We start from the raw sequence: 16,875 nt of genomic DNA on the forward strand, positions 1-16,875 counted from the left end.
AATGGAAGCACATTCTTGATATTTATTTATGACAGGACACACATGCAAGACTTGAAAGATGTCACTAATAATGTACACTATGAGAACTACAGAAGCAGAAAACTGGCAGCTGTGACTTACAATGGAGTTGATAATAACAAGAATAAAGGGCAGCTTACTAAGTAAGTATCCATCATTTCCTCAGAAAAGGCATTATGTATGTACTAAATTTTTATCATACTTCTGGCTACTCAATAGAAAACTGAAGAGGAATTCATATTGTTAAGCTTTGTTTTAGCAGTTTTATTTTTTGCTATATAATTATTGGAGAAAGTGTTACCTTGTTTCTAAGCGAAAGAGCCATGTGTTCTTGTCATTTGCCATCATCTTTATAATCTTTAATCTCACATTTAATCATTTGCAATTAGAAACCAAGCAATTCCTCTAGCAGATAGTTTTTTTTAAGAGAACGGTTAATACTAAGATCTCTTAACCCATTTTACTTTTAACACAAACATTTCATAATCTCTTTAAGGAGACTAAACATAGAACTTCTACCTCTTCGTATATCTTTTTAAAATCTTTTGATAGCAGAGTGCTCACTAACAGATTATACAGAAACAGGGAACAGGACTAAATAAACCGAATATTGACACAAATGTTCTCTGGGTACTCTGTGAATTAGCTACACTTTAAATTTCTTCTGTTGATTGACAGGATGGTGTATGTCTTTCAAGTATGAAGCTTCATTTTAACCTAGTGTGTCAAGCTATGATGATTTTATGAAAGGATAGGTATTAGCTGATACAGTTCTTGGTAATAGTGTCTTTGTCTTATTTTACCTTAATTTGAGATTGTTGAAGGTAAGAATGAAAACTTTTAACAATGTGTACACATGTATAGATTGATGTTATTTACCATTAGAGAGTAATTCTGAAGGAACATCTATATTAATAAGAAAGGTTAAGTTCTGAAAGTAGCAGTACAATATAGTGGTCAACATTACTTATAATGGGAAAGAAATGTATTCCTCTTTTTTTTTTTCTAGTTATGTCTTCACAGTGTCCCTAAATTCCAGAAGAAAGCTTACAAAGCATTAACAGTCATTGGCAAAGTCACAAGCAGTTCTCTTTTAAAACTGATCTTAATTCTGTTTCTTTTCTTGCATATTTCCCAAATGGTACTTGGTTCATAACCCCTACTTTATATTTTTAACTTTGAGTTCTGCTTATGTTAATAGCATACTTACTTGAGGTTTTTATCAATCAATTCTTAAGTTTTCTGTTTTCAAGGATTTCTGAGTGTTTGATAAAAAGGTTTTAGCAAAAGATCCTGATTGATTAAATATGGGTTTGTATTTTCATAAGTACCCTAGATAGTTCTAATATGAGTGATTAGTAATGCATGCTTTATAAAACATTGACCTCTAGAAACTTATTACTGTTGTTTTAAAAATTAATCTAGTTAATTGTTGAATATTTTTTATAATTAAAATAAAAGATTCTATTTTGAGTTAAGGCTTTGTATTGTTAAAAAGAAATTGTCCCTGGTTAGTAATTATTTTTTGTCAGTGGTAAGTAGAAAAATATTTTTAAAGATTGAACCAATTGGGAATGACTTTAATTGAAATTGATATTGATAGGATTTATTAAATTGGATTTTTACTACTTTATTGGATAACACATGGTGAATCTAAATGAGGTCACTTGGAAGTTTTATCCTTTGATTGTAAATGTCTTGAAAATGTTGGCAATATCAAAACATTCTAGCTGAATTGAAAAAAAAAATCAGTATCCACAACTAATGGTCCTTTTATTTGAGGTACTTTTATTTGTAGCTAAGGAGCTATTCATGAATAACTGAAAAGAATAGCTAATATTCAAATATGTGAAGTAAGCAAATGTGAATTTGGTCTTCTTATTGATCTATTTTTATTGCTGTGAAGGGATTCTTCCCTCCACAGCACTACATCCTTTGATAATGGTGTCAGGGAGAAATCGAATTTGCAGGGATCCTGAAGTGAAAGAGTCAAAGTCATTAAGCACAAATTGCCAGTACTCTAGCTACCTCACACTGCTCAGAGTATCCCCACATAATTCCAAATAACATGTTTCTAATATGTAACACCATACTTTGCTCTTAATAGAAACATGTTTAGTACTGGGAAATACAGATCATCTGTGAGTTTATGTTTTAGTGCTGTTTTGTCATCTGGAGGTTTCAAACCTTCACCTACAACTGGAACAGTATAGCCTCGGTAAGGAAAAGGTAAGAGGTTGTAAGAGGTCTTTCTTGTAAAGTAAGAGATTAGTTATCTGTAATGAAAATTTTCAGGCAGGTCACTTTAGGCAGGATTTTGTATGGAAGTTGAGAATCTGGAAATTCTCTTAAAACTGCCCATGCTCAGGTAACTCTTGGAAGACTTCATATAGAGACCCCAGTTTGAATGCCAATGAAATAGGCCGTTTCTTTGGTCTTTTTGTCTTGCTTCATATGATCTCTAAATAGCATATGTAGGTATTTTGAGAAAAAAATAAAATTACTGTGTCATTATTCATCTGCTGATTGCTGATGAACCTGTGTTTTTTCATTGCCCTTACACGGTGAATCTAGTCAAAATTTAGTTATATTAACTATATATATATTTAAAACTATATAAATGTAAAAAAATTATATATATGTGCACACACATATATATGGTTACATATATGCACAAACATATATAGTTAACTTTTGTATAACAGTGTGTACTCCACAAAGCACTAATAATACTTTGGTTTTAGAATAGAGATAGTTGGGGGTTTTTTTGGTTTGTTTTAACATTAGGAATTTAATAGTAGATTAGTCAATCTTATATTTAGTTTTCTGAGGGAATTTTGAATAAACTTTTGAGTGTACTGAACTGTGGGTTAAAAATAAAAGTATTTGTTGTCTGAAAATGTGCCTTTTTATTATGTTAGTGATCCTAGAACAATTATATTTTGGAAAAACTTAAAATGAGACTTAGACATCATATTGTACACCTTAAACTTGCACGATTTTGTATGTCAGTTATATCTTATTAAAGTTGGGTAGAGGGGACTCCAAGATAGATGGTTAAAATCTAAAAAAATAGTAAAATTTGTCTCATCAAATACTAATTTATCTTGAGTCAGAGACTGAAAAAATAGAAATTATTGTTAGCAACTATTCAGATATTTATTACCTGAGTCTGGCAAAGAAAATGACAAGTTATCTGTCTAAAGTATTTCTTAAATCCTCAGGTAAAAGAGTGTACTTTATCTACCCCAATCTGAAGGGTAGTAGGTAGTTGGAAGTAATCAAAAGGAACATCAGTTTGCAGATCAAAGAAGATTCAACAGGGATTGTAAAGGAAAGGGGAAAGGAATTAGCTATATCAATATTGTAAGTCCCTGAAAGAAGGAAACTAATTCCCAATAAGCGGAGAGCAAATCTTTTTTGTTCAACCTATATCCCCTTCCTCGGTCTTCCTTGTACTTTTTACTTAAAATTACATTTGATTGATGACTCTTTCTTGGACTGTTTATCATTTGCAACAATTATGATCTTGCTTTAAGTTTTAAGTTATGATCTTCCTTTTAAGTTTGCTCCCTGTTACCTATTTTCCCATATGTTTATTTTTCTGTTTTCTGTAATTATCTGTAGTCTTGGGGAAGCTTTATGGGTAACTGAATCTCTGGAAATGACTAAAAATATGTATCCAGAGGCTGATCCTTAGAACTCTTTTGGTACGTGACAATTTTTACTGATCTAAAGGCAATTTCAAAAAGTTCCCCCCAAATTCAACTTATTTAGTTACATCCTTTCCCCTGCTCAAAGGTCCTTTCATAAAAATATGATAGTAGTTGGAGCATTGATTTGTTTATGTTTGGTTTTAATGCTCTTACTTGGCAAAATAAAATGTTTTGCAACTGTTTCCCAAATTGTTGGAATTCTGTATTGTTCTTTGAAGTCCTTTTTAATGAAATGCCTTTGGAAAATGTTGTATGGAAACTGCTACATGTCTTGTATACATTATAGCCTATCAACCATTGAAGCAAAAGTATGTGCATGTATTCACATAACATGTTCTTCAGGATGGACCACACATAATTTAAATAAACTGTGGTTCCATTACACTAAAAATGTGGGTTGTGTAACAACCTTGTGTGGTCCTTGGTATAATTGTTATTGATCATATGAAAGGGTAAGTCTCTGGTGGCAAAAAGGAGCTATAACCTTTTAAAGAGAACTCTAGAAGGAGTTAAGTTATATGTTTGGAAAAATAGTATGATTTCAGCTTATATTATAGTCTTTTTTCCTTTTTAAATTTTTACCAGGATTTTTCATGTCTTTTAAGTTGCTTTAAATTTCTCAGACAAGTTTATGAACTGTAGCATATCTGTGTGTGGGCGGAAGAGTTTGCAATTAAAAAGCAGGCAGGCAATGATGTAACTTAAATGGTTTTTCCAGTCAGTAAGATCTTATGGGAAAAAATTTTAGGGCCTCCCTGGTGGCGCAGCGGTTGAGCACTGGGTTGCGAAGCTGCCTGCAGCCTCTGCAGCGCTGGTTCGATCCCCCGGCCACCGGGCGAGAGTCCCACATGGCGCGCAGACCTCTCCTGCCACCCGCTGCTCCCCTCAGCAGTGTACTTCGGTCCTTCTGCCTGTTCTGCTCCCTGCTCTGGCTCTGGTGAACTCTCTCACCCTCCTGTGCTTCATGACTGTACCCAGTGGTTGTATAAATAAATAAATAAACAAATAAATAAAAAAAAAATCTTTTAAAAAAAAAAAATAATTTTAAAAGTGACCTTTTGTCTTACGTTTTCTACATTGTGAGCACAATTTTGTATTACAGTTTTCTAAGTATTACTTTAATAAAGATGACTAGAAGTGGGATACTAATTAAATAAAAATTAAAGAGATTTGAAAGATCATTTCAAGAGGCTTCAAAAAAATCCATTTTAGTTATATGTGAACATTTTCTTACAACAGTAGAATGTTAGTGTATTTGGTCCAGGCAATAAGTATTACAAGACCAGAAAACTTAGAGTATCTCAAATGTAAAATATTACAGATTTCTTTTGATGATATATAAATTTAAGTTTAAAGATTTGGATATTCTCTCAGAAGAAAATTTAACATTTTTGTAACAATTCAGTATATATTTAAAGTGATTTCATTGTGTGAACACATTAAAACTGGCCTTTATATAGGCGATGATAAACAAAACAACATGAGATTAAATCAAACATAAGAGGATAATGAAGCTTTCAAAACACAAGCAGCAAGTACAAGGTGTATGAATCTGCTGTGGGCATAAAATGTTAAGGGTGACTATGATGTCACTAGACAAGGAATTTTGGGATCACTGTTAAATGTGGTCCACTGTTGACTGAAAAGTCATTCTGTGGCCCACAACTTCAGTGATATTACAAACAATTCTGGAAAGAAACTACGTAGCTTTAACAAATTTTGTCATAAATTTATTTATGGCATATACCTTAATTATTTGTGAAATCTGTGAGTTTGCCTTTAATTGCTGCTTTTAGTGTGGTTTACATTAAGTGTACTTAAACACACAGTTGACATGTCATCAGGGTAATCATTCACTAGGTGTAAGGCTTCCAAATTTAAAACATCTTCCCTGAAGATGAGAAGGATCACATTGGCATTGAGTGAAATAATAATATTTACACTTAAAAATTTGTTATTTCAGTTGACCTTACTTTTTGAATGCAGGTTATTGTTAGTTTGTTTTAGTTTCATTTTCAGAACTTCTAATTAATTGCTTGTTAACATATATTGCAGGTTTGTGAGTTTTCTTTTGGTAAAGAAATACCCTGTACTATATATACCATGGAATATTACTCAGCATTCAAAAAAGATAAACACATGCAATTTGCAGCAACATGGATGGCGCTGGAAGGGATCATGCTCAGTGAAATAAGCCAGAAAGAAAAAGAAAAATACCGGATGGTCTCACTCATAGCAGGAATCTAGAAAACTTAAATAAGAGACCAGGAAAATGAATAACTATGAGAAAGTGAAAATCAAAATCAACAAAAATCTATGAGCCAGAAACACTTTTGGGGGGGTGGGTGGAGGGAGGGGAGGGATTGGGGTCAAAATGGGGGGGTTGAAATTGTATGGGGAATATAAAAATAAAATTTATTATAAAAAAAAAAAAAGAAATACCCTGTACTTAAATTTGATCACAGCAGTACAACTCATCTTTGTCCTTCCTTTTTGCTAAGAAAAATTGGTAGCTAGTGTTGCTGTCCTTTAGCTTTTATTTACTATTTCCATCAAGTTCTCTTGCCCTCTTAGATAGAAAGAAAGGTGCTGTAATGATTAAAAATAACCTAATAAAAAGAGAAGTCACTATCATCTGTATGTCAAATCAGGGTTAAAATGATAGCCTTTGAAGTTCATGAACAGAGTCAAAAAAGGAGCCTGCTTCTTTTTAAGTTGTGTTGAGTAGTTTTCAGAGATTCTCAAAGCCAGTTCATTTTTCATTCCTTCCTGGGGCAGTAGTAGCTACTAATACTTTAGCATTCGCTAATGTCTTTAAGTACAGTAACCTTAACATGACTCATTTGTAATATTTTCAACATTTTCAAAATTTGTTAAAATGAAAATGAACTACCTTTAGGGTCTGCTTGTGTTTACTTTCTGGTGTTTCAAAAATAATTGCCAAAACATTTATCTGTTTCTGATTCTTGTTCATATATATATATATATATATATATATATCACTAAACTTCTTTAAAAATTAAAACAGTAAAATATTTAAGAGGTGTGAATTTTCAAGAGTGGTGAAACTACCATAAGTAGCCAAGAAATATTTTGTATACCTAAATGAAGAGTGTTCTAGATATTGACTGATAGTCATTTCTAGCATATCAGTTCAGTTACCTAAATAAGTTTGATTTATTGATAGTATAATTGTAATTTATTTATTCTCCTAAATAGATTGTCCTATAAGTTGTCCTAAAAGGAGAAAATATAATTTGGAATTTTTATCAAACTAAAGATAGTCTACTGATGGAAAACTTTATTAGCCTACTGATAGAAAATTTATTGACTTTAACAATTTATCAGTTTAGCAGCATCCCATCTAACAGATAGAAAGGAGCTCTGCAGAGCTGTTCAAAATGAAAGACTATTATAATTATAGGCAGAAGGGTGGATACAACAGGAAATTATACTAGCAAATAACATTATTTGTGGCAAGGCCACCTTCCTTCAGGGAATGGTAGGGGTCTATCAAGGCAAATTACCTTACTAGTACTAGCCAGGTAATTCCACATTGACTAGTTTAAGATTTCTTCTTAAACTTGAAAAATCTGACATTAAGAAGTCAAAACTGATTAAATTAGGTATTAAAGCTCAATTTGGTGGGACTCAATTTGGACCTTAGCACAAATGATTCCAGTTTGGGCTTTTGTCTCTTTTTCCTTAACAGCATTTATATTAACTTTGTTCCTCCCCCCCCCCCATTAAATTTTGTTGAAAGTGCAAAATTGAGTAAATTTCTATTTTTACACTTTATGAATATATTTTGGGAATGTTTCATTCTATTTTCCTTCTATCGTTTATTGTATGTGTTTTCTTTAGATTTGATATGCATTAAGTTTAGAGAAACATCCTGCTACTGGTTGCCTTTGTTATTTAGTCTGTTTTCATAATATTCACTAGAAATTTAAGTGTAGATTTGAAACTTCATAGAAGTTTTTATTATAAATATTTATAAATTTTGAAGTAACTAATTATATAAAAATGTGTATAATGTGTAATTATATAAATGTTTATAGAATAAAATGTCAAATTTGTTTTGTCATCTAAGATGGTAGCCAAATAATTAAATCATTTCGAAAATTATTTTCAAAAAAAAAGCAGAGAATTTAATAATAACATGTAGCATCTCATTTTCATCATGTTTTAAGAGTTTTGTATAATAGATGGCTAATGATGTCCTTAATGTTCACACCAGGAGCCCTCTTGCACAAATGGAAGAAGAAAGAAGAGAGCATGTGGCTAAGATGAAGAAGATGGAAATGGAAATGGAGCAGGTGTTTGAGATGAAGGTCAAAGAAAAAGTTCAGAAACTGAAGGACTCTGAAGCTGAGGTAAATCAACTTAAGAGTTCTACCTCTAATAGACACAATGTTCCTTTTTGAAATGATAAAGATCTTTAATAAGATCATAAATAATACTACCTCTTACTCATTTTTTCTAATATAATACACTTATAAAATGGATAAATAAAAGCAAGTGCTTGTTTATAATAAAGTGATGTGTACTTCAATATGTAAATGTTTGTACACAGGTATACTTGGTAGGAAGACATAATAGCTCGAATATTTATAATAAATTACTACTTTTGATGAGCAAGTTAAGAAAAATAGAATCATAAGTTCTTGCATATATAGTGTATAAGAAAAGTAATGATCAGAACTTGGATGGATTAAGAGTAAAGACTGGTGGGTGCTAGTATAGTAATAGGTCAAAATTATTTGAATATGAATGAGAAAGAACATTTAATTGAACTAAGGACATGCTAGGATAAATAGGCAGTCAAAGGGGGAGAAAATGAATTGGTCTTATTTGCAATATAGTGTCAAGTAATTCTCAATATTACAGCATTGGGTAGGATAATGAAAAAGCATCCCAATAATATGAAATATTTTATAGTAAATATTTTATATTATATATTTTATATTAAAAGAATATCTTAAATATTTTATATTAAAACAATGTTTAAAGATAAAATTGAGTGAGATCTGTGTTATGTGGCTCCCCATATAAAAATATTTGTATCTAAATAAAGTGAGATTCAGATGTTTGTTAATCCTCATTTGAGCTCACTGCTTTTGTAATTACTACATAAAATACTGAAACCCTCTTTAACCAGAAGTATTTATGTAACCAAAAGTATTCTAATCATTGAGTTGCTAGAATATATGGAGAGAGTAAACTAGTCAGTAATTTTGAGGAAATTTTTCTATTCCATATTAGATTTTTTTTAATTACTTAGCTTTTCATATAGTCTCTTACAAAAAAAAAAAATGAGAGCTATACTGTTTTATTTGTGATATGCTTAATTCAGCAGGGTATGAAATTATCCTCCTGGTTTGAGATTGCCAAGCAGGACTAGTATTCCATTTGGAGATTTAATTTAGTCTTTTTTTACTATTAGCATGTTATTAAATCTGTCTATTTGCATCTGTACCCCTTCCCTAATTAATAAATAATCTGGAAGATACAGATCAGAAGGGAAATTAAAAACATGATTAATCAAGGCTCTGCATTATCTCCATACTTACATTCCATTGAAAATCTAAAAGTTGAATTTATATTGGGTATAGACATATCCATGCTCCTAAGAGTAAATGATATAACAAATAATTATGAACCTATAGCCAAAGAATTCTTTAAGCATTTTTATGATTATTGGGAGTCGTGAAAACAGAATTTTGAGTAACTTAATTAACCCTTTGAAAGGTGGAATCTTTCTTACCATTGAAGGAACTATAAAGGGCACTAAGTTTCCTCTCTTATAAGCCATGTAACTATATCGGTGAAGAAGCCTATTTGGTCTTTTTTAATAGTTTTTTCCCAAATTAATTTGTGTTATTAATATTTGTATGAGGAAGAGCTGCTAATAGCAAGCTGCACAGTACATCAGTCACCGTGCTAAGTAAGCTTCTTTCACATATTGCTATTTAATTCACACTGCAGCCTGTGAGGTAGTTGTTTTTGGCTATCCCTTTTTCACATGAGATGAAAAATAAATTGGATCTGGTCAATAGGTAGACACTCCTAATTGAACTCATTTAACTCTTTGTTTGCTCTTAAGTTATCACACAAGTCCACAATCATGTATCCACAATTTCAAATACTAAAAAGCTCTGAAAACTGAAAACTTGTACATGAACTAATAGCGTTTGGCCCACATGAGGTGAACATTTTACTGCAAAAAATAGTAATGTGTTTAATTATAAATGCCAGCTAGATAGCTCAAAAGATATTTTGTAAAGAGAATCTATAAACCTTTCTACGCAGTATCACCCTTCTAAAATACAAAGAATTCTGAACTGCAAGAGGTTTTTGAGAGCTAAGGATTGTGACCTGTATTTTTTACTGCATTCAATTAATGTAAAAAATACATGTGTAAAAAATTATGACCACCTGTCAACCTACTGCCCACCTTAAATAAAACTTCTTCAGTTCAATTGAGGCTCCTGTATGCTTTTGCCCTGTTGTATCCTCTCCTGTTACGTATGATTACCTGGCTTTTTTTTTTTTTTTTTAAGATTTATTTATTTATACAAGAACTGGGGCACAGGCCAGAGGCGTAGGAAGGCAAGAGAATTTACCAGAGACAAAGTGGGGTGCCGAACAGGCAGACAAACTGAAAACGCCGCTGAGGGGAGCAGCGGGCGAGACAGGAGAGGTCTGCCGTGCTGTGTAGGTTTCTCCCTGGCCGGCCGGAACCCGCGCTGCAGAGGCTGTGGACAGCTCCACAGTGCTGCACTCAACCTGCTGCAGCTCAACCCGCTGCGCCACCGGGGAGGCCCTCGCATTTTTTTTTTTTAATAGCACATTTTTCTGTGCTTCTATTTTTTAATTTTTTAAAGTAGCTTTTGTGCTACCAGGAATTTGTCTCAAATTTGACTCATGTTTTCTTATGTTTGTCTTAGATTGCTTCATTTTGTAGGAATTGCACGAAATATTTGCAATAAGAATGAATATAAAGTCACTTTTTTGTGATTTTATAGAACTAGTGAGAAAAGATTGTATGCAAAAGTATTATTACAGTCCAAATTCAAGATGTAATATGATCTTTAATAGAACTAATTCCCGGTCACTTGAAGATTTTCAATAGTTCTTAGATATTTAATGTAGTGAGGTTTAATCTGATTATTTTTAATTTGTAAGACTGTTTTCTTCAGAAATAGATTGACTAGTGCCTAAATGAAATTATTCAATGAGTCATTAAATAAGCTCTTTGTTTCTGTGTTACTTTGCATGAGTGTTTTCCCACCTCTCAGCCAGCATTTTATACAGCATGGTCACTATGTGAGAAGAGCCACCTGCATTAGAATCACTGTGCTTGTTGAAAATGCAGTTTCTAGACTTACCACTTAAAAATTGTAATTCAGCATGTCTGGGTGAAGTGAAGGATTCTGTATTCCTAACAAACATTTCAAGTGATTTGTATGAAAATTAATCTTTGAGAACCACTGTTTTATAAAAACAGGAGTCCTTACTTTGTTCCTGGAACTCTTTAGGTCCTTATCTTCCTGCTTTCTTTCCACTTGTCTCAGCTCTCTGAAGTTGAAATTAGGAGACAAGTTCAAATCCCTGGTTCTGCCACTTTCTGGCTAATCATCTCTACAACTGTTTCTTCTATACAGAGAGAGCAGTGGTTCCTCCCCACCCACACACACACCCCCACCAGCTTCCTACATGGCTGCTTGTGAATAAAGAAAAAAGATAAGTTAAGAAATGTCCATTATAAAGTGCTATACAACTGTAAGCTTGTACTTTTTCTTCCTATTTCCCAAGATTATCTCTTGGGAACTTACTCTCACTGATCTCTCAGGTAGCAGTTCCTATAAAAGGAGGAATCCTATGTGGTGCTTTCCAGGTTATGCTGTTAAAAATTAGGATTCCTGGATCAAATGTACTTCTGCTTCTGATTACTTAAACAGTTTTATTTTATATATTATGCTGTGACTTAGCTCCAGCGGCGCCATGAGCAAATGAAAAAGAATTTGGAAGCACAACACAAAGAATTAGAAGAAAAACGCCGTCAGTTTGAAGATGAGAAAGCAAACTGGGAAGCTCAACAACGTATTTTAGAACAACAGAACTCTTCAAGGTAATATCAGACTCCAAAAAATGTGCATATATAAGTATAAATAATTTCAAGATTTATTTTCCTACTTTAAAAACATTAAAGTGGCATTGTAGAAGACACTACTTATAAGACACAGAAACAATCTGAGTACGCACTGATGGGTATTAGAGTCAGAAGATGTGGCATCCATACAATGAAATACTAGTCATCGGGAAAGACAAAACATTGTCATTTACAACAACAAAAAAATGGAGTTTGAGGGAATCTTGTGTAGTAAAACAAATCAGAATAACAAACTTATATTGGGCATTTACAAAGCAGACAATTCAACAAAGTAAAATACTTATAAAAAATAGAGGATGCAATAAATGAAGTGAGGCTTCTGAGGTAAAAAAGAAGGGAGAAAAGAGAAAGGTCAAAGAGGATTAAGAAATGATGGTAGAAAAAAATGGGAAAAGGTATAAGTGCAATAATATCCATGAAACTAAATAAATAGAGTAAAGATACCACCATTTTCAAGTATCTCAATTATTTTCATGGATGAAAATTTTTATATTGATAGATATGGTCTAACTGTAACAGTATTTTTTGCTACAAACATTTTCCATGAAATAACAATCTTCATAATTATATAGTGTTAACAGTTTCATTACATTGTCCCAGTGGATTTCGTTTCTTATCCTCTTTATGTTGTACATATTGGTTGTGTTCAATTTTTAGTAAGCATATAAAGCATTACTTACAAAGATTTTTTTAATACATTTAGGACTATGTTTTAATTGTCTTGGATTTATTTATTTGCAATAAAATTTTGGATATCTAATCCCTAATACAGCTGGTAGGTTTCTTAATTTTTACAAGACTCAGTAATATTTGCACCTTGGTTTTCTTTTCTCCCATTTAAATAAGAAAAGTTGAATCCCTACAAGAATTCTACACTTTCAAGATTAGACATTTGTTCTGTAACATTTCCTTCCAATAACTTTTTCCTTATGTAGGAGGAAAATATATTTCTAAAAAAAAAAATGAAATGCGTTGCAGAATGCAAATGTTCATAGGAGAAAAGGCTACTCTGGTTGATATCAGTTGATCATTTTTATTTTGCACTGTTTCATTTGGGAAGAATTATTCTTATATGTCAAATAATAGGTTTTTGTCATAGTTATTACTTCTTATCCTGGAATTTTGTCAGATATTCAGTATTTTAAATGAAACTGTGTAGCGTTTGAAAATCAAACACAGTTGTAGTTGAGTTAGCTGTTGCTGTCATTTGTTGTTTATAATGTCATTTTGATTATTTTCCCTTTAATCATTTAGAACCTTGGAGAAGAACAAGAAGAAAGGGAAGATCTTTTAAACCCTCTAGTGACCACCAGTTACGTATTAGTTTGCCAATATGCCAGCCTGGACATCAGTGTTTGTTGGATCCGTTTGACCAATTTGCACCAGTTTTATCCATAATGATGGATTTAACATTAACAGCATGACAAAATTTTTTTGTTGTTGTTCTTGATGGAAATTAAGATGCCTTTAATTGTATAGGGTGTTGTGTACTTAGAAACTAACAGCTCTAAGTACCTTTCCTACATTTTTCTTTTTTTTATTAAACAGATGTCTTCAATTTAATGCAAGAAAACATTTTACTGTTGTACAATCATGTTCTGGTGGTTTGATTGTTTACAGGATATTCCAAAATAAAAGGACTCTGGAAGGTTTTCATTGAGGATAAATTGCCATAATATGATGCAAAACTATGCTTCTCTCTGATAAATATAATACAAAGGTTCCATTCAATGCAGCGTATACAATAATGTAATTTAGTCTAACACAGTTGACCCTATTTTTTGACACTTCCATTGTTTAAAAATACACATGGAAAAAAAAACCTATATGCTTACAGTGCACCTAGAGCTTTTTTATAACAACCTTTTTTTGTTTGTTTGTTTCAGATTCTTTAAACTTATATTATTCTCATTTAGTGCCCTCTTTAGCCAGAATCTCATTACTGCTTCATTTTTGTGATAACATTTAATTTAGGTATTTTCCATATATTGGCCCTGCTAAAATAGAATATAGCATCTTTCATATGGTAGGAACCAACAAAGAAACTTTTCTTTAATTCCCTTTTTACATTTTATGGTAAGTAGCAGGGGGAAAAATGCATTTATAGGTCATTTCTAGGCAAAATTGTAAAGCTAACGACCAACCTGTTTCTACCTATGTGCAGTCTCTTTATTTTACTAGAAACGGGAATCATGGCCTCTTAAAAAGAAAAAAGTCACCATTCTGCATTTAGCTGTATTCATATATTGCATTTCTGTATTTTTTTGTTTGTATTGTAAAAAATTCACATAATAAACAATGTTGTGATGTAACGGAGTGTGGGGTCTTAAATATCTAAGTTGATATACAAGACTAGAATATATATTTGGGAAGAAACTTTTTAGCTAAATTTTCCTTCTCCGTGATTTAATTCTTTTCTCTTGTATGTCTGTTTCATTTAGAATGCTTATATGCACATTTTCTAATGTATAATTATTGCAGCCCAGTTCATCACTTCAAAGTTTCACCATGTCATCTTAAAGAAATGATCCAAGCAGAAAGGAAGTAAATAATCATTACAGTTAGCCAATGTTTTTGTTTACTTCTATGGCTCAATGATTTAAAATACATCAGTATGCTTGAAAGATTTATTGCTTCTCAAAAAATACATGAATCTAAAATGTAAAACATATATTAGGAAGATAATTCATATTGTAGAGTCTTGGCTTTACATATAAGTTAACCCCTTTACATATAAGGGTACTAGTTTTAAAGTAGATTTCATGGGACCTTAAAAACATTCACAATACTACAATAAACATTTGTCTTTATTTAATGGCCTTCACTAGTTAAATACTATCTTGGAAAAGTTTTATTAATCCTAAAATACTGGGCCTCCCCATTGGCGCAAGGGGTTAAGACACAGCTTATGAAGCTATCAGCAGCCACTGCAGCACAAGTTTGATCCCTACCCACGTGGCCCAGCAGACCTCTCCTGACTCGCCCGCTGCTCCCCTCGGCAGTGTATTTCAGTCAGTCTGCCTGTTCTGTTCCCCACTCTGTCTCTGGTGAATCCTCTCACCCTCCACACCTCTGGCCTGTACCCCAGTTCTTGTATGCATAAATAAATCTTTTTTAAAAATCCTAAAATACCTTCTGCTATTGGAGAGCATAACAAGCTGTGAATTGCTTTTTAAAAAGCAGTTGGCTTTATTCTAAGATCTAGAATCAAATGATCAGTAACAGCTATAAGCAGGTATGTAGGGGCGAGTGGGAAGTGATGTTTTACTTCTTGCATTGAGAGATTGGATTAACAACTCTTTTAACCAGAAAAGTTTGACTTTAGGGAATTAAGAAAAACCTACTGAATTTGAAGAATGCAAAATGAAAATGTTTTTGTAGGCCCCTTGGCTAAATGGTGAAGTACTACTGATTCTAGAAATGGTTCTCATAGCTACCATTTAAAATTTCTATGTATTATGATTTTTTTTTTAAAAGATTTATTTATACAAGCACTAGGTACAGTCAGAAGCGCGGGAGGGTGAGAGAATTCACCAGAGCCAGAGCGGGAAACAGAACAGACAGAGTGATGAAATACACTGCTGAGGGGAGCAGCGGGCGCGGCAGGAGAGGTCTGTCATGCCATGTGGGACCTTTGCCAGCGACCGGGGATCGAACTGGTGCTGCAGAGGCTGCAGGCAGCTTCGCAGCCCAGCGCTCAACTGCTGCACCACCAGGGGAGGCCCACCAACTATTATGATTTTTGAGCCACCTTTATTCTTACACCTTAGTGAAAACTTTGTCTTTATCTGTGTCAGGCCCAGGTTTTTATCTGAATGTGATACAGGATCTGTACAACTTTACTGGATCCTTTGAGTGTTGACTCCAGACTTGTCAAGCATGCTGACGGTTACTTTTGCTACATGACCTGTGGATTGCATGTGATCATTTTTTTATGTGGTCATTCACATTATATGTAACATTCTGGAAGACTTAAGAAAAGGTAAGCTTGTTAAAAGCAAAATGGGCATTACCTAGTCTCCATTATCAGAGGCATTGTATAATGAAAGTAACTCTTTAATCACTTCTAATTAAGCAAGGTTGACCAAGTAAACACTAATCTCAGAAAAGGTATTTGGGCAATCCATGATAAAGTTTTACCGCCACCTAGTGGAATGAGATCTAATTGTTTATCAAGTTCACAAGTAACAGGAAGTGGATGGTGAATGGCACATAAGGTTAATTTCTGTATAGTTCAGGCTATATAATCTTAAGGGCTGAGAGAGTCCTGCTTCTTAGACTCATTAACTGTGCTCACACTACCACCTGCACATTGACACCCGTATCTTTCATGCCTTTTATCCTCTTCAAGAAACTGACCTAGGAATAGAGGTTGGGGTATATAGTAGGTAAGAAAGAAAAAAGTATAAGGTGCTCTGATAATGTAACAGAGCAAAATGTTTATTGAATTAGCAAGTCATCTAGATCACCCACTCTAAACCTGATCACATTTCCTTATTAAAATGTTTGAACATGTATCCCTAATTATCAAATAAATTATATAATTAACAACTGTTAATATTGAAACACAATTTTAAAGAGGAAAGAAAGGTTTAGCACTCTTCCCAGGCCATTTATCTAACCCATTCTACTTTGGATGCCAGTGATCTAGTAGTATGTAGATGATTAATACTCGATTATTCTTGAGGGCCCAAGGAAGTTTTAGTGAAGACTGCCACTCTAGTAAATTGGGACCTTTTTATAGTAAAAAGCTTGCAAATGTAACCATCTACCCCAACGTATTTCCCCTGACCCTTTAAAATAGTAATTCATGTTTTAAATAGTTACATTATAAGCAGTAAGCGAAATAGTAAACATTATCCACACTTACTCATAGGTAGCAGTATTCATCCTTTCATATATGTGGAAATAGGTTTGGAGATGTTTAGTGACTTACACAGTAGATTGGTGGTAACTGGAAGAACT

At 32.9% G+C, this 16,875-nt stretch overlaps 1 protein-coding gene across 2 annotated transcripts in view; it reads left to right on the top strand.

The window, feature by feature from the left end:
- Positions 1-14,222, top strand: part of SEPTIN7 (septin 7) — a 56,661-nt gene extending 42,439 nt beyond the window's left edge. For both annotated transcript variants that reach the window (XM_037510191.2, XM_037510204.2), the window contains exons 10-13: positions 36-161; positions 7,975-8,110; positions 11,729-11,868; positions 13,165-14,222. In XM_037510191.2, coding sequence (XP_037366088.2) covers positions 36-161; positions 7,975-8,110; positions 11,729-11,868; positions 13,165-13,204 — 442 coding nt within the window. In that variant the 3' untranslated portion in view covers positions 13,205-14,222. The remainder of the gene's footprint in view (positions 1-35; positions 162-7,974; positions 8,111-11,728; positions 11,869-13,164) is intronic.
- Positions 14,223-16,875: the final 2,653 nt, after the last annotated feature.

This window comes from Talpa occidentalis, unplaced genomic scaffold (genome assembly GCF_014898055.3).
Source record: "Talpa occidentalis isolate TD23 unplaced genomic scaffold, MPIMG_talOcc4v2.1, whole genome shotgun sequence".
Lineage (NCBI taxonomy): Eukaryota > Metazoa > Chordata > Mammalia > Eulipotyphla > Talpidae > Talpa > Talpa occidentalis.